Here is an 18,388-nt window from a genome sequence, read left to right as displayed (position 1 = left end):
TTTTGTGATGAAAAAAGGTACAATGATGCTTTCAGGGGTGTCTATTTTTAGAGAATAGGCGACAGAACTTTTCAAAAATTAAATGTCGTCCTCATCCTCGAATCTAAAGCTCTCTAATAATGGTAAGAATAAGCCGATAAAAAAGTCATTCATTCAAACCTCTACGAACATTTTTAATTTGTTCAAAAATTTTTTTTTATTTTATCTTCTTTACTATGAGCATCGGTTAGACTAAACAAGCCTTGCAATTAATAATCAGAAAGGATTTTTAGGCAAAATAATGGAAATCATTTTGCTACTGGCTTAATAGTAAAACCAATTAAATTAACAAATAAATAAATTAATTAAAATAGATGATTTGAATGACATGACCCTTGCTTTGCAGTAACCGCAAAGTAACAAGTACTTTGCACTATAAGGAAACGGAAAGGTCAGTTTTTGGACTTGCAGATGTCTTAAAGTTCCGACTGTGATGTTAATATCTTTAAATTTTTATTTCTGATCGGCAGTTTACGTCATCGTCATTTAAGCAATTGTCATTTAGTTCTTTTTAAAAGAACAGAGAAGGAATTTTTTTTAGCAATTAAGTCGCGTAGATTGAAAAGAATGCTTGGAAATTTCAAGCATAAAAAATTTTATTAAGTGATTAAGATCGTTAATCTAATAACAGCAAGCGAAACATAAACAAGAACAAAGGGGTTGTTAGGAAAATGAATGGCCCACTTAGATACAAAAACTATCGAGCACTTTCGAAACGTTGTTAAGTGCCTGAATGCGCTGTCAAGAAATCAATTGCAAATAACATTAACTATTATGTGACCAATGCTGTGCAATTACGGCAATGCAAACGGGTGCTTTGTGGTCAAATGACAGGTCATTACGTTGAAAGGGCTTAAATTGTAAAAAACATTATGGTACTTTGAGTGAGGAATCTAAAAGTATAATATTAAGTAATACCAACCTTCTGTGGTTACTTTTTCTGTTGCTAAACAACACAGAAAGAAAAGAGAAGGTTGTTAATGGGAAACTTGCTGAAGAACAAAAGTTGGGAGTGAGAAATTTACGAAAATTCTCCAACACAAAAACTTAGTGCGCTTTGTCAGCGAACGAAAAGGTCAACGAGAGATCATAAAGTTTTGTTGATGCTTAAAGTATAGAAGGTGATCGTAAGGAAATAATACGTTGACTGAGAAATCTAATAATAATAATGGTGATGATGATGATGATGATGACAATGATGATGATGATGATGATAATGGTGACGATGATGGTGATAATAATAAAACATCGAACACAGGACTATTTACCACTTGGTGTAGTTGATTCCTCCGGTCCTAGCAATAAAAAAATTATATTTAAAAAAAAGGTATCGATAAAAAAGTTAACAGAAATAATGAAAACAGAAAAGAAAATTGCAGCGAGTTATTTAAATTTATTTTAAGTCGTAAAATGATGTTAAGGGGCAGGACTTCAGTGCGGAGCCTCCCCATAGAAATGTTTGTCGAGTAACCTACCCTCGGGGGGAAGGGGCTGGGTGACTGGTGTAACTTCCTTGCAGCTGGAATCTTATTCGAGACCTCACCTGCACATTCACAATTGCAAGGTTTTACAAAGCAGCGCATCTCATCACGGTATTCTCCTGGTTGTGGACAGTTCGTCGCTACACATTCCCGTGTTCTGGTCATCATGCCTTGTCCTTCAGAGACGTCACAATCGGACCATTCACCCCAGGGACCGTACGTAGATTCACCGTGTACTATGAGATTCCCTATAAACACGAATAATAGTAATTTAAAATGGGGATAACGAGGGATTTTTTTTTTTATAGAATCCCTCTATTTTGTCATGCCCAGTTAATTCCTTTTTCCCGAATTCCGTTCGCTTGGAGATACCGAAGATATAAAGAAACTTGACGTTTCGCTTGCTTCTTGTCAACACTGTTAAAATAAAAGCTAGGAAATTAACAGAGATGCACAAACCATGTTAATGTATTAGCTTTAGAATTTAATAATGATGACATGAAGTCATCGGAACGTCAAGTTCCTTTTATATCGTTGATTTTTGTTTGAGATTAATTATAAACATCAGTAGTCTAAAATGCCGACGCTTCGGAGCGGCGATTTTCAAGTCTAAGTAACAAACAAGGACGCTCTTAGTAGCGTTGAGTCTCGCTTGCTTGGAAATAAGATAAGAAATGAGGAGGCGATTAGACCGCTAACGGTCGTCCTTCTTTCCTCACAGGTACGCGCGGCGAGCGAAAAAGTAAAATTATGCTCTCGACCTGCTGTCATGTGCTGTGTCTCAAAAGAAAAATAAGAGACTGCTCGCAGTCTAGGGGGCGATTAATTCAACACGAAACAGTATCTCCTCGCTAAAAGGGTATTGAGTCCTACTCTATCGACGGTCGAGTATTCTTCAGGATATTTATTTTTTATATCGTTTTGGACGATTTCTTTTTGAATTAATTAGAACGCTTGTGTATACTGTATAGACGAAAATCAAGGAAACGTGATAAAGATAGCGCATCATTTCAATCATCGCCGAAAATAAACCGCATGCACATCACAATACTCATTTGCATGCAATGAAAGTTTACAACACCCGACCAGTTAGCCTAACCATCGAAGTTTTGCTCGATAAGATTGTTCTTTTTTTCTACTACTGAATTAATCAGTTATTCCAAAGCAATTAACGCTTTCAAACGATAGAATTCGTGGACAGACCCGTTCCGGAAAAGCTCGACATCTCTTGCAGCTTTCTATTCTATGGACATGAAGTGCCGCAAGGAGAGTGCGTGATAGTCAAGTACAATGCTACCCGTATAAACACGCCCGTGACACATACGTAACGTCAGAGGGGTAGTTGAAGTTGCTTCCAGTAGTAGTTCTGTTGAAGGTTAAATCATCGATATCTCAACTGTTTATAAAGTGCAACGTGACTTCACATCTAAACAACTGCGAAAATCTTTGAATTAAATACATATATACAACAAAGTGAATCTGCAACATTGAATCTATATAACTGCAGAGTTTCAGTAACTGTATCAATATTCTGAGAAAAGTACCGCCTCAATACACCACAAAATAGGATTTCCCCTCCTATAATATTTTCTCACATCCTACTTCACTGAAGGTCGAGTTTTCCTTAGGATGTTCACTTTTTAATACGTGTGTATAATTACACGAAAATCAATGGCATCGAATCGGGGAAAATTACATCATTTCCAAACAGCCAAAACGTGATCAAATTGGTGCGTCATTTTAGACATCGCCGATAATAAACCGCATGCTCATCGCGAAACTCATTTGCATACGATGAAAGTAGTCACGATCCTTATCCCCTAGGTCTCCGCTAGGAGCCCCTGGGACCTGATCACCATTTAGCGAGGACACAGGAAACAAAAAAAAAAGGAAAAGAAAAGAAACGCTTGGATTTTTTAAGTCTCACAGCTAATGCAAGCTCGACTAAAGATGTGTTTGAATAGTTCCAAATCAGTCCAAAATCAACGTCAATAATATTCAAGAATTTTTTCTGGGTTCTTCTCTCCACACTTGTCATTTCATTTTAAGTTATGTTGCTTCTGCAATATCCTTTGGTTATCGAATTTCTGTCAACTTCTTTTCAGAAAAATGTTAAAATAAGTAAATAGATGATGGGGTGTAATCGAACTAACCAATTGTTTTATTGAAAAAAATATACCTTTACCAGAGCGAGTGAGCATGAATTTCACGTTCATACCTGAAAAACTAAAGAGGAAGATGAATACGGACAGCATGATTCTCATGGAACAGGGCATCTGATGGTAGAACAAACAAAGAATAATATTAGGAGTTATCTAAAAAGAACATTGAAGACTTATTATATCCTAGGCAAAACAGTTATTACTGAAAAGAAAAAAAACGTTCACTGAGCTGTTTTTTTTTTCATCTCTTTTTGGTTAACATTTAGCACTTATTCAATAAAAATGCAAGGGAATTGATCAAATGAATTACATGTAATTGTAAGCGATCATTTTAATGATTGCTAACTGAATTTAGTACGGCGACGATGTACGGCGTGTTTCTTAAAACATCTAACCATTATGTCTAAAAAAAGTAATTGAGTTTTTTCACCCATTTTCAGGCTTAAAACGTTGTTCTTATGACAGGAACACCCAATTCAAAACCCTGGAACCAGAAAGTACAAACCCTTTTTACGTACCCTGTTACAAATCATTGCTATGGTTAAAGCCGTAATTAAACGCCCACTCGGGTAACTGATGAATAAAATACTTATAAACCTAGAAGCGGCGCTTGTTAGAATTGTGCGATGCGATTGGCATGCTCAGGTCCTGGCCCCTAGTTGTTCAAAAGGTGGAAAATGCTCTTCATCTTATAAATCTCTGTCGAGCGAATAGTGCAGTTGGTTTCCCTAATACTTATCTTTTGGATAGTGATTTATCTAGTGGAAAACGCTAAACAACGTTTGAACAACCGGGGCCTGCGTTGTGTGTAGAACACGTGTTCCAATTAAGATTTAACTGTCAGAGGTCTTCTGCATTATTTTACAGTCAACCCCCGCCTTAAGGACACCAGTTTAATATGGACACCTCATTACATAAATTACGGCAGTTTGCTCTGTCCCTGGCAAGGGAAAAGAAAGCCCACACCCCGGCGTCAATACTGACACTTTCTATGGTCCCCTCAGTGTCCGTATTAATGGGGTTTGACTATACATAGGTAGATGAGAAATCAGCTCTATCACTGCCAAAAAAAAAACAAAGCCTTAATGGAGTTGTTGTAGCTTTAAACTTAATTCAACAAGTACCAGCGCATGTAATTTTTGCTGGGTCAACACTTATTTCCATCTGCCAAACTGACGTTGACAGATTATTGATTCGTACACAAAGTAAGGGTTAGGGTCAGGGTTAGGGTTGTTGCTATATATATTCAAATCAAACCATTCATTATCAGCAAATCCTCGAAGGTGTAGAGGTTAAAGTGATGCACTGCAGATCCCATGCTCCGAGATCGATTGCTACTCGAACCATTCTTCAATTTTTTTCCTTAAAAATTGAAGAGACTTAGACTTTTATGAACAGAAATTTCAAGAGACAGAGAAATTTCATGTAAGAAACGTGAAATGTCTTGTGAGAGCCACTGAGAGGAAAATGTCAGTTTGGCGGATGGAAACAAGTGACGACCTTTTTGCTGTCTGCCCTTGATTGATTATTTGAACTTGAAAGCAATAAACTGCTTGATTTCACACTTTTTCGCATTGTCTGGTAGGTATTTGACGCACTGAAGTCCCTTGGCAAAAGGTCGGGTTTTTACGCGGGAATATCTTTAAAATATGTATCAAGGGCCCGAAGCAGTGCGGGACCGCATACCTCTATGCCTGCACTACAGTGAAAAATGTCCTAGCCGGCATATCAGCGTAATCAATTTGGTCATCAGTTGTCTTTAACGCGAAGCCATAAAAGGCGGCAAAAACGGCGGGAAACCGCGAAACTGAAATTGGAACCGATCAAGACGACCAGAATTGACACTAAAAATATGTATTTATCTGTATAATATAGAGGACAATAATAAAACCGCCTCAGATCTAGCAGCAGAATAAAACAAGTAAGTAAGAGTTCATGAGACTTCTTGCAAGATACAAGCTCAATATGCATCGCTTAATACATTAGATAAGAAAGACCTTCCTGTTAAGGGCCGAACAAAACGTTTAGCACATTCAAATATTTTCACCCATTTCAACTGACAATGCAAAACTACTATTTAGTTGAGGGTTGTGTCCTGTTTGAATTTGATTCAACCATCAAAAATAAACTGAAACATCAAAACCGCTGGAAAGCTTGGATGAGATTTCAGAAATTATGCATCTTACCGCATTCACTGAAAATTGTTTTCCTCCTTTATGCTCGATAAGCCTGAAAGCTTGGAAGATCTTAAATTTTCAAAAATCGTACTTTAGCAGAACTTTCCTTAGCTCCTGTAGAAAGAGGGTTTCCTCTGGCGGACTCTAGCGATGAATGGACCATGTACTGAATAGTTAAGTTCATTAAATGACAGGAAATGAATTATTAGTCTGAATGGTTTGCTTATTGATGCAAGGAAACCAGTCAAGCGATGACCGGAAGAAAATATATAAAATCGATCTTTTTCATCTCGCAATATGTAAAAAGGTGGCTTGAATATGGCTGGATTTTTGATAACTGTTGCACTTGAAAATGTTGAAAGCAGAAAAATGACAGTTATTCTGTTTTGCTGGAAATTTTTATTTGGCGGGCTTCGTCGATTCCTTGCACACGGGCTATTGTCTTAAGACAATGCATTGTGTTTTCATGTTAAAATTCCCGCTCTCTATTCCACGCGCTTGCTGAACCAAATTATGCGCTTTCTGGTGTGAATAAAGTAAATTTTGTCATGGCTGAACTAATCTGAAAGTTGCTTTAAAATGACGTGAATCGAAGGCTTATCTCGCAGCTGACAACGAAAAATTAAAATCAGTGATAAGAGCATACCTGCAACCTATTAGCAAATTTACTGCTAATCACTTTTTCATGCATGGTTAGTCAACAAAGGTGTGTTCAGTAAGCTACACTGTATGAAATAAAAATGTTTTGTGTACCATATTAGATGATCCGTTACGCATGGAATAGCAGATGAGGTGCGGGCTGACGAAATTATTACAGTAATTGGTCTCTCTATGCATTGCACAATATAGCACGTACCGAGAGGTTTTTTCCAAATAAGTAAGGGACAGAATTGTCCAGTTAATGCTGTTGGCACCCGAGGGTAACTAAAATAGACTTTTCACATGAAATGACTGATATTGCCTGAGAGCGCACTGGTCAAAAGAAAGAATATCCTTTGCTTCTATTCGACATCATGTGACTCACGTTCCTAAACTGAACCATGCACTATTATTAGAGGAGGGAATCAAAGGGAAGGATTAAAACATTGGATAAAAAGTGACCTCGATGCTCACTGGAGCACTTTTCTTGGGTGCAAAGTACAGTACAACAGAACCTATAGCCATGATAACAAAGTACCAGAAGAAAGCCAAAATGTGTTTGCTTTTAACAATGTTTGGTTGTTATACAGAGAGTGGCGAAGAATTTTGACAGTAATATACCGAGAATCTTCTTTATATCGAGGTTCGACTGCTTACGTGCGCTGGGCGATCAAGCCGAAAGTTACATCCCATGATTCTCTAAAAGTCCGCCGTGATGGTTGTTTAGAGGGGTAGGTTTAAGAGCGATACGCATTTCATTTAATCATACTATCAAAACCTCTTATGTGAAGCTTATATCCTGAACTTCCTCAACTTCCTCGGTTCACCACGAAGACCAGGGCAAAATCTACAAATTCGAGATCGTTTTTTACGGAATATGTCAGGAAAGCTTTAGCCGGGATGGATCTCTACAAGTTTGTTTCAGCTTTATGGGTTGAAAGTAGCTTAAAAACGACATTTAAAGGTTTGCTCACACTTTTTATTTGGCGGGCTTCAGCGGTTCTCGTTACACGGTTCATTGTCTCAAGACAATGTACCGTACATTGGTTTTGTGTAATGTATTTCACCGAATAGCAGATGGTAGCGCGGGTAGACAGCATGCAGAAATTGTGTCCTGATGCATGACATCAAATAGAGGTTTTGTTTGATTAAGAAAGGAACATAATTTTGTGCAATTACTGTACATTAGACCCTCGAGAGTAAATTGGATAGCAATTATAGATATTATCCAAATCCAGGAGACTATCTTGCCTTCGTTTGAGGCGAAATTGTGTACAATAATGTCGTCTTAAGAACGATCTTAAGATGTGCAGGAAGACGGGAGGACAATTTTGGACAGTCGCTTTCAATGCGGAAAATTTGTCGAATTAATTTTGATGCATGGATCTAACTGTATTGACATCAAAAATCCAACAAGCAACACGTTTTAGTTCCAGAACAGCCCACCACTACACATTAATTTGGAAAAATTAGCAAAACGTCAAAACAGCAAGGGTCGGTTATTTAAAGCAGGTCTAACTTAGACCGCGGTTTTAGAAATCATGATTGGACCTCCCGATCTTCTTCTTAAGGGGTTGATTTTAGAAAGTAAGTGCTTTTCCTGACTACGCTATATGCTTTATATCGGAGCTCTCGCACGCGAGAGCGCGCCAGGGGAGCACCATGGGTAAGAAAACCCATCCGAGAAAATTTGGTAATCACGTGACCGTATACCGACCGCCCGCCCGAGAGACCGTCTGTCCGATGTAAAGTACCGTAAAATTCCGAAAATAAGCCCGGGGGCTTATATTTTTCAAAGAACCTTTTTGAGGGGCTTATATTCGGAGGGGCTTATCTACGGAGGGAAATTTGCGTTTCAAAATCGATTGGGCTAGCCTTATAGTTGGAAGTAAATTTACCGTTTTTGCCGGCTTTGTTTTACTTTGTATTTGAGGGCGATTTTCCAAGTACAAGCCCCCTGGAGGCTTATACTTGGAGGGGCAATTTAACGGTGGGTTTCTTGCGTTACCGGTTTTGGGGGATTATTTTTGGAGGGGCTTATATATGGAGGGGCGTATTTTCGCAATTTTACGGTAACTCAATCAACAGGTATGGCAACCCATACCTGTTGAAATCGCATAGCCACCGGCGTCTTGTAAAGCAGAGACAACAAAAGAGTCAATAAAGACGTAAACGGAAAGCGGAAATTGTTTCTGTATCTGTGTTGTCTAAAGTATTAAGCTTAGATAAATTGTCATGTCCACAAATTTGGAATATAGAGCAAGAGAAAGACAGAGAAAAAGAGAAAGTGGGCGGCAGGCCAGTGAAGCTCAACGAGAAAAAGGGCGACAGGGATTTAGAGCGAGAGATAAAAAAAGCGGAGACATTTTTTTGTTGGAAGAACAACATGAAAATCTTGTAGCGGCGGTGACAAAATGAGAAATGCTAGCGGCCACCAATTCAAGGTGAAAATGAGCGGCTGTGAAAAAAAGTGAACGGGAACACGTACGACATAAAACGTGCAACTAAGTTGTTCTGCAAGTTTCACGTTGTAGTTTGCAAAACAACGGCAAAGAAATGTACAAAAAAAGTGTGCTGCACGTGCAAAGTTGCTTTTCCTAATTAGACCTATTGTTGTTTTTCACCGTTTTCCGGCGTTGCATGCCTTCGCCGCTTAGCATTACACGATTCTATATTTTGTTTGAACAAACTATAAATGTTATCGAGAGCTTCGCTTTTAGCCCTGGCTAAATCTATATATTAACAAATTATTCATGAAAAATGGTATTAAGGTAAAAGCATTGGGCAAACTGAAAATGGCTTAGAACGCGGTTTTGTTTAACAGGGGCTAAACTCCGTTTAAATAATTAACCCTAAATCTTTTTAACGCAGATTTTTGGCCGGTTTGTACGCAGGGTTTGTCAAATCTAGATCTCTTTGGGGGAATAAAGACTCAGTCCACAAACAAGCAAGTTTCCCGATGCAAACGAGTGAATCAGTGGGTAAATTATCACTAGCAGAAAGATGGACTATTACAGAAATTCGCAGATAATTAAATTCTGTGCTGAAGTATTCCCTGCTTGCAGATGTTCTTCTTCAAAGTTTTTTTCTTGGCGTATTGTCTTAATAGTTACAAAAAGGAGTGGAACGCTCGAGCGTGAATTGATTAACGTTTTAATTTATAAGGCTTACTCTCAAGCTAATAAAATGAACTGTATGGAATAAAAGTGAAAGAGAAATAGCGAGAAATGACCACCTCTAATCAAATCTTTTCTTGTGGCTTAGATAACAATTATTCACCGAAGTGGTGGTGGCTCGTGGTGGAAAATTTACAGAGGCCGAGAAGCGGCAAGGTAAATGTCACCCACACTAGACACTGACACTGAGGAGAATAATTGTTTTACTCCATACTAAAACAGTGAGATAATTGAGCACAATAATGATGATTTTTAACTAATTTACTGTTGCCAACGATTACAATTTTGGCGCGCAATGACCGAACGGTCATGGTCGTCGCTTTTTCTTACCAACAAGTAAAACTTTTGAAGGCATTTGTTTAGCTCTTGAGGGGAAATTTCTTCAAAAGGAGTTGTGAATTATTTTTGTATTTAAAATCATTCTGTAAAAAAAGATTATTAAGTTTGGTTTTAAGCTTATTTGCGGCAACAAACCGGGGAGGCATTTAGCTCGCAACTTACGCGAGTTTGGCGTCGCTCGCTCGGAGGAACTGGAGGTGAATCAGTTAATAGTCCAGGATATTCACTGATTGAGTTCACTGATTGGGTAGCCAATCAGAGCGCGCGAAAAACGCTATTCACTGTTTTAGTATTTACTTAAATTCAATATTCTCAAAACTGAGAATGTTTTGATTAAAGCTGTGTAGATCGACCTGAATCAGTGCATTGAACTTTGCGTTTCTAGTTTTTATCTCACCTCTTAAATGGAATATGCTTAAAAATCTTCAATATGAATCGGTATCAGATTTCAAAAAGCCCCACAGAGAACAAGAATACTATTGATCGACAACATATAGAGCGGGGGCAGCTATAGTGTCAACCATTAGTAGTTTTGATGGAGTTCAGTTGAAGAAACAGCGGCGCCCGGGTTCATATCTAGGTGATCTAATGGATCACCAGTGGAATAGGTATAATATATTAGACAAAATACTGTTTGGAAATCAAACCTCCAACAATTAAGTTCTTGAATGACGACTCCCCACCACAAATAGAGCAGGCCAGTGGCTAATGAAATTTTGTTATGGCACTCGTTTTTTAGCGATGGAATAATTCAGATAAGTCTGATTTGGAGTCTTATGAACTAAAGAAGATACTAAAGGGAAAATAAGGGGCTTGTGGAGTATGGATCTGTCCAACCATTGGCGCTGATATCAAGCTCTTTAGCTGTTTTAAAATGCACGGCAGTCTTTCATGCAGGTGCTACTATTCCTTACCACAAACACCATAAACACCACGTGCCAGTCACGATTTTTAAAGAGTTCTGTATAATAAAACAATAGAGTTTACGTTCACGGGTATAAATATATTTTGGGCCCGACTAAGGCTCGGTTTAGCCCGAGCCGCTGGGCGAGGGTTAAAGTGAACTCTGAGAAGGGCGGGCCCAAAACCCAAATTCTCCATTTTAGCCCGCAAAATGCGCCACAATGCACGAAAAAGTGATAATAATCACAAAATAACAATTTGGTGTCACCAAATCCAGTTAAATGCAACTCCAATTGTAAAGATGTTTGGCGTTTTAATTTTCATGAATGATCTATGGTTTGCAATTGGGGCAAGTCCATTTACAATGGTTCACTATAAGCTATCAGCTGCACAGCTTTGAATTCCAAAACAGCAAAGACAACAGAGTATGATTATATGCCCTTTATTCAACCAAACAATGCGATTTTGTAAGTTGTTATATAAGTAAATATTTCAGGGTGTTCTTTATTTTTTTCCCTTTTAACTGGACTTTTCACGCCCTCCCCCCTCCCTTAGATAAAATAATCATTCAAGTCCCGATGTAGTATTCAAGTTTCATCCCGAATTTTCTGGCCATAATAAATAAATATACTGTCCATATATACCTGAACTTAACCTATGGATTGTATCTTGAAGAGCCCATACACTACTTAACAAGGTGGATCCTCCTCCTGTCTTCTTGTTATGATCACTTCGCTAACAAAGCATAAACTGTTGATTTGCTTAACGCATCTTTTTTTATCAAATTTCTACGAATTCTGAGAATAATATGAAATGGATATTAATATATTCTTAAGATATTGTATTCTTCACTTGACAGTGGACCCTGTAAATGCAGCATTCTCCCCTTTCACCTGAAATCGCTGCAAAAGAAACATAATTCCCCAATCAGTTAATGCAATCTTACCCCTGTAGAAAAGTAATAAAAGACAAAATGTTTGAGACCAAAAGACACTCGAATTCACCACTAGTTATGCATAACTTAACAGTTCTTAATGAAACAGCCCATGAAACCGAGGTAAAGAAGAACCCTTTAGAATTCTGAGAAATGCTTTTGATGTTTTACCTTGGCGGTAAGAACCTGTCCTTTTTTTCTTTGTTTTGCATCTTTTGTTTTCCGTTTTATAGGTTCTATAGTGTCGACTTTCTTGTTTCCTTTGTTTTACATCACCCATGAGTTTTTTCAGGTTCTTATACCGGGGATGAGCCGCTTCTAAAGCAAAAAGTGCGACTGGCATGACAACAATAGATATTTTACAGCATGCAGGCTTCGTAAAGCAAACTATATGCATGTACTTGAATGTCTAATTTGGACAGCCATTTTAATTATAAAGTATACCCCCACCCGTATCCAGTCCAAGCATCCGGCCGTTTTCTTTGTTTTGGTTTTGTTTTGTTTTTCGTTTTTGTTTTTTTGTTACCTATTATTATTATCACTGCCATTATCATTATTAATATTATAATAAAATTATTATTATTTTTATTATTTTACTTCTAGCACTTTGCATACGATAAAGAGCAAACAAGAGCAAAGAAATAAGAAGATAGTTTGGTTAGGTGCAAGTAAAATAAATCATTCTTCATTTTTTTTCCTAAAAGAACGCGTTTTACTTTCAAGACTTAAAGATTTCTCCGCCATCATTTGCTTTACGTATATGTAACAAACCCTTGTTTTTCTAACTTACTCACCAGAGAGTTTACTATCTTAAGGACTACAAACTTTGGTAGCAACCTTCTCTACGTTCGCCACCATTTCCTGTAAACTGACACTGAGACACATGTTGGGCCCTGCAATATCGTACAACACTTCCTGTCGTATATCAGTTCCGGAGCTCACCGTCACCAATTTAATATTCTTCTCCTGAAAATAGAATAAACATAGTTCGTTAATTGAGCCTGAAGGTTGCTACTTGATTTCACTTCCGCCATGTTGGTGTTCCAAACCAGTCCTGCTCGCGTTGAACTCTCTTTTTCTCTGAACATGCTTTCTTTTATAGTAGGGTTTTATTAAAACAAGCAACTAAGAAGAAAAGTGAAAGATTTATAACGCGACGCTTTTGGGTCTCATTGACTCCATTATCAAGTGAGATGTGAATAATATTACAATCAAACAAATGCAAAAGATGCTTTTAATTAAGAACTTCACGCCTTCACTAAATGTGCAATCCGATTCCCTGCGGGCCAAAGTGTTTACTTAACCAGTATGTAAAATTATTTCTTCTCATCTCTAGTATTTTTCTATTGAAATATTAGTCACATCTCACTTGAAAATGGAGTCATGAGGACCCCGAAACGTCGTGTTAGGGCCTGTTACATGGAGGTGGGGGACCCCAGATAGGCGAGGTAACGTGCGGCGGGTCTACTATGAGAGATTATATGAACAGGCGGGTTACCCCACCTAAGCGGGTTACCTCACCTACCTGGGGTCCCGCACCTCTACGTAAACAGGCCCTTACAAATCTTTCATTTTTCTTCTTAGACGCTTTATTTTGTTCCAATAAATTTACATAGCTGCTTGCCATGCTTCCATGCAAATTTATCCGAACAGAAGAAAGAGTTTACATTAGAAAAGAATTTTTAAATAAATCTCGTGCAGGAGTTATTTAGAACACTAATATGGCCGCCGTTTCATTAATTTGGAACACCAACATGGCTGTCATGACGTCATGTGAACTATCAATCGGGTAAAGGGATTTTTGTGCAGCAGAGGCTTTGGACTGAATTTCAAACCATTATCCAATTGCTCTCTGGAGAAGATTGTCGTCAATAAGTGATACAGAGACTTACTTTTTCTTGGCCATATCGTATGACGACTAGGTAAAGGTGTATGCGGCTAAGTACTATAAATAAATGTACCTGTACGCGTATCATTTACTTTTCTTGTAGGATGTTGCAAAAAGTAGAAAGAAGGAAAAGATGAAAAAATTTATACTATCAGACCTACCATAGAAATTCTAATTATTGGAATCTAAATTAGCTTTAGGTAACCACTAATTTTGTATGTTGATTTGGAAAATGAAATAGATATTTAAATTCTCACATTTGTTACATGCTTTGTGCATGGCAAAGGTCATTCATTGGATGCCATAGAAAAAGCCATTAAAGCTTTCTTTACTCTGTATATTTGACATATTTGTTTTAAGCTGCTGTAACTTATATTGATCAAAATGAAAATAAACTTACTTACTAATCAAATAGTAGTTTATCTTTATACAACTAACTGCTTTTTCTTTATTGTAGCATATGATTTATTTTAACTTGATTTTTAGTAAAACAACATTCAGATTTTAACTGGATTTGAATGACTTAATTCTGAGTTTTGTAAATAATTTTTTAATTGTATTGGCCACTATTTTTATTCGTCTTCTATTTCTTATTAAGTAGTAATCGACCGTGCGTCATAATCTTACCTTTAAAGAGGAAACCGTTCCAGTTATATTGTTTCCGTCAATAATTCGTCCATCAGTTATGAAAACCGCGACGTCTGTAATGTCTTGTCCTTGGCTTGTGACGGCGTTGAATACATTATCATTGACGTGTGTTAATGCTAGATCAAGCCGTTTACCCGGTGCAATTACAAGTTGGGGCGGTAAAAATTGCAGTATTATACTCAAGGTATCTCTGTTCTGAGAGCTGGGTTGTTGGAAGGTGATAATATCATATGCCCTGTTGTTGAAAAGTACCAGGCTGACATGGGTTCCCGTAGCTGAGACATCGTTCAGCTCCAGCAACTTTTTAATAAATTCTTTTGCAGCAAGGAAGTGCTGCAATCCAATTTCGCTTGAGGCCTCCAAGATAATGGCCAGATTAAGTTTTATGTCCATGCAGTTTGGTGGGACTACAACGAGAGACAAATGAAGAAAATATATAATTACTCGAGGGGTTTAAAGCCTGGGTTTAAAGGTTTGTTCGGAGCATATGAATGATTAGCAATATCTCTCGCTAGGAGACCTAAGACAAAATGAATTTTTCCCCAAAAGTAAATCTTGAAGTTTTCTTGTGCCTTATCGTTTAATTATGGTCACATGACATGTCACGTGATCCAAATTGAAAATGAAGGAAATTGGCGACTTGGTGGCGAATTTACTTTGTTTGGGTAAACAAATTTGCATTTCAGAAAGAGGATAAACATACCTAACTTTCTACGTTTGGAATCAATGTATGCGAAGTACTACTACGGCGGCTACTCTCTGCGTGAACCATTCTTCTCCCTCCCTACTATGAGTAAACTATATGCTTTTTGCTGAGTCAGCATTTTGGTAACCGTTTGGGCGGTTTGACTTTAATAATATCTAAGCCAAACCACATCACCATACTGAAATAGTTTGCGACCATATATTATTTTGGTTTTTGAGTCAGGATCTGGCTTATAGTTTTGATATTTATCCTCATTTGTGAATACAATATAAGAATGGTTATTGGTTATTTTTTTGATTCCAAAATCCAACCTGTCTATATTTGCTTTTGCAATCATATCCAATATTTTATCAATTATTGGATTTTCAATTATTTTCTTTTTATAAGTATTTAAAATAGGATCCAAATAAAAGCTCTTACCGCATTTATAATCAGCTTTTTCTATTGCTTGCTCAGGCTCAACGAGTACTGACCCTTTGTATCCTTCACAAGTATTTTTTATGATGCCAGATAGTAGTAATAACCCACAGCATGAAATTCTTGGTTCTTTTAGCTGGTTTTATTGCTGTAATGCTGATTTTAGAGCGGTTTTCGTGTGCTTTTGTACGACTTTTGACTTAATGTTTGAGACAAGGCCTATTTCATTGGTCAACTTTTGTTTACTTTAAAGGCTTACTCTACCATTTGGAGGAATATATATAGTTATTAAACTACTGCCTCCAGAAAGAGACTGCAGTCGGGATAAAAGACGGATATAATCTTCCATATATATATTTTGTATATAATTATGGAATGTAAAAAGGACCTCTCTAAGGTGAACTAAGACTGAGGCGTATTAAATAGATACTAACTAGCTTTCAGGCTAATGGCACTATTATATAGTTCTATTATTTTTCAATTGGATGGATTATTTTATAATGGGTTTTTTGTGTTTCTTTATTTAGGAACGCTTTGTCACAGTATTTACACGGCACACGAATACCAGCCATGTAATTATGTACTTCTTTACAGCTGTGATCATAGTCATTACTTAGATGAATTGGTAGCAATTTTCCTTATACCGTTTTTTCATCTCTCTTTGAGCATCTGAAATTTGGTAATTATTGGTTGGAGATTTAAACTCAATATCAATCTTTGTGGTAGTTCAATTTATAACCATTTTTCCAACTACCAATTCTTTTGGATGGAGTGTCTTGGTTTTCCCCAAGTCCTGTTACAATAAGGGCTTTTGGATAAAAGGTTCTGATTAGGTGTACAACTTTGCAGTGTAGATCTGTCTCATTTTCAATCTTAGACATTTTGTTATTTGGGTTGTCGAAAAGTTTGTTGTATCCAAATTTTCTGATAGATGGGAGTACTTGTGATGTTACCCAATGTTGGCTGTTTCTAACTTTGAGGACAAAACAAGGGAATAAAATCCGGATTCATTTATAAAAGTATACCATCTGACCTGGCCCGTCGTTTTGACGGGATAGCTTTTTCGGTCTTCATTATCGGTATGCTTTCTTAAAGCCTGATCTGTGTCACTGTATCCGAGAATTAGGGCAATGTCTTTACCCTTGAACCAAACGTTTTGTTTATCATCAATATATGAAGTCAACTCGATTTTTATATCTTGATTGACATATTTCTTTTCTATCATATATACCATATATATAGGTTAGATAATTATATATCATACAAGCCAATAAAAATGGTATATATGATAAATTAAAATAGTTTGGGCCTCATGGTGGTGCCGTTTCAGCACCCTAGGTCTGAGGTCTCGTTTCACGACCTCAACAAAGCTGTCTCATTTTGTTGACCCTCTGAAATGGGGTGCCAACAAATTTGGCGTATTTTATTTTCTTCAGAAACATGTCTCTTAATAGCATTTTCTGTTTTGCTATAACCGAGGATCTTAGCAATATCCTTACTTTTTCTCCTAGATCGCATCTTGGATGCCGGTTAATGACTTCTCAGCTGTTCCCGGTCTTTTCACAACCAATTTCTTGCAGTGTAATGTGGCAATTTCTTCTTCCAATTTTTGAATTTTAGTGTATAGTGTACTGAGCTGGGCTTCCTTACTCCGGACCTTAGTATCCAACTTTTTTATATGACTGTCCATACTACTATTAGTTAGATAAATTTTGTAAGCTGCTTAATGGAATCCAGGAATTAAAGTCGTCACTATAACCCAACTATTTCAAAAGAGCTTGTTTCTTCTAATAATCCCTCCGAATGACTTTTTCAATACGGAATACATCCTGTTTTGCCTTCAGTAATTCAGGCTCATAAAAGTTGCCTTGTATTTCCTGGTTCTTGAGATCCTTTAATCTATTGCTAATTGGATTTGTGGATTGGATTTTATCGACCAGGAATATCTCTTCAGTCCAATTAGGTGTGTAGCGTTTGTCAAACACCTTTCCCTTATACTTACTTATCCTGACTTTATCATCAACCTTGAATTTGGGCTTAGATGACAATTGCTTCATATCGCCATATAGATTGAAATACACGGTACTTTCATTCTTCTTTTTACTAGCTTCTATAGGTTTCATTTTAATGGAACTGTGTTTGGTGTTATTATACTGGCTCAGTATTGTCGGTAGTATGTCTAAATGTATGGTATTACCCTGGACAATAAACTGCTTCCACTTTTTGGTTTTAATTGTACGGTTCCATCTTTCACAAACACTAGATTTTTCCTCATTCTCGGTTGAGTATAGTGTTATGCCATTCTTTCCAACAGTTCCTTCATATTTTTGTTATAATACTCTTTCCCTTTATAAGTCCAAAGATATTGTGGCTTACGCCCCTCTTTGAAGATGGTTTTGAATGCTTCTGTGACAGTTTCCCCTTTCTTATCCGTCAATGGGATAATCCAGCCATATTTGGAGAATAGATCTAATACCATGAGAACATATCTATAACCCTTGTTGCCTTTGCTGAACTGTTGCATTTCAACCAGATCTGAGCACCAAATTTTTTCGATACCGTTTACAATGACGCGCCGCCGAGTAAAGTTGCGCTTTATGGGCTTACGTAATTCGTCCACCAATTGCTGTTGCCAACTTATACCCGACGGCTTTTTCAGTTTAAACCGAGTCCGAGTTTCTGTTTTGTATTAGTTAGATTTCTAGGTAACCAGTGGCCCCATTGTCTTTCATTATCCGGTTATCTCCACAGACACTATAATCAACATCATGCTGCATGGCTATAGTATCCGTTGGCCTAGTTGCTGGATCATAAATTTTTCAGACATTCTATATATATGGATTACGTTAATTTAAAATAGTTTATCAAAACTTTGTGAT

General features: G+C 37.3%; 2 protein-coding genes across 2 annotated transcripts in view; both read right to left on the bottom strand.

Annotated features, from left to right (window-relative positions):
- Positions 1-4,215, bottom strand: part of LOC140930051 (uncharacterized) — a 30,542-nt gene extending 26,327 nt beyond the window's left edge. Inside the window, exons 1-4 of the mRNA XM_073379711.1 lie at positions 4,201-4,215; positions 3,739-3,796; positions 1,583-1,768; positions 962-985 (exon numbers count right to left, since the gene is read on the bottom strand). Coding sequence (XP_073235812.1) covers positions 962-985; positions 1,583-1,768; positions 3,739-3,796; positions 4,201-4,215 — 283 coding nt within the window. The remainder of the gene's footprint in view (positions 1-961; positions 986-1,582; positions 1,769-3,738; positions 3,797-4,200) is intronic.
- Positions 4,216-11,398: 7,183 nt separating this feature from the next.
- LOC140951639 (hemicentin-1-like) overlaps positions 11,399-18,388 on the bottom strand; it is a 38,009-nt gene continuing 31,019 nt past the window's right edge. Inside the window, exons 11-13 of the mRNA XM_073400940.1 lie at positions 14,366-14,793; positions 12,645-12,816; positions 11,399-11,818 (exon numbers count right to left, since the gene is read on the bottom strand). Of these exons, the coding sequence (XP_073257041.1) occupies positions 12,661-12,816; positions 14,366-14,793 (584 nt within the window). The 3' untranslated portion in view covers positions 11,399-11,818; positions 12,645-12,660. The remainder of the gene's footprint in view (positions 11,819-12,644; positions 12,817-14,365; positions 14,794-18,388) is intronic.

The sequence above is a fragment of the Porites lutea genome, chromosome 1, assembly GCF_958299795.1.
Source record: "Porites lutea chromosome 1, jaPorLute2.1, whole genome shotgun sequence".
NCBI classification, from domain to species: domain Eukaryota; kingdom Metazoa; phylum Cnidaria; class Anthozoa; order Scleractinia; family Poritidae; genus Porites; species Porites lutea.
The sequence above is the reverse complement of the archived record's forward strand: the minus strand, read 5'-3'. Positions and strand labels throughout refer to the sequence as shown.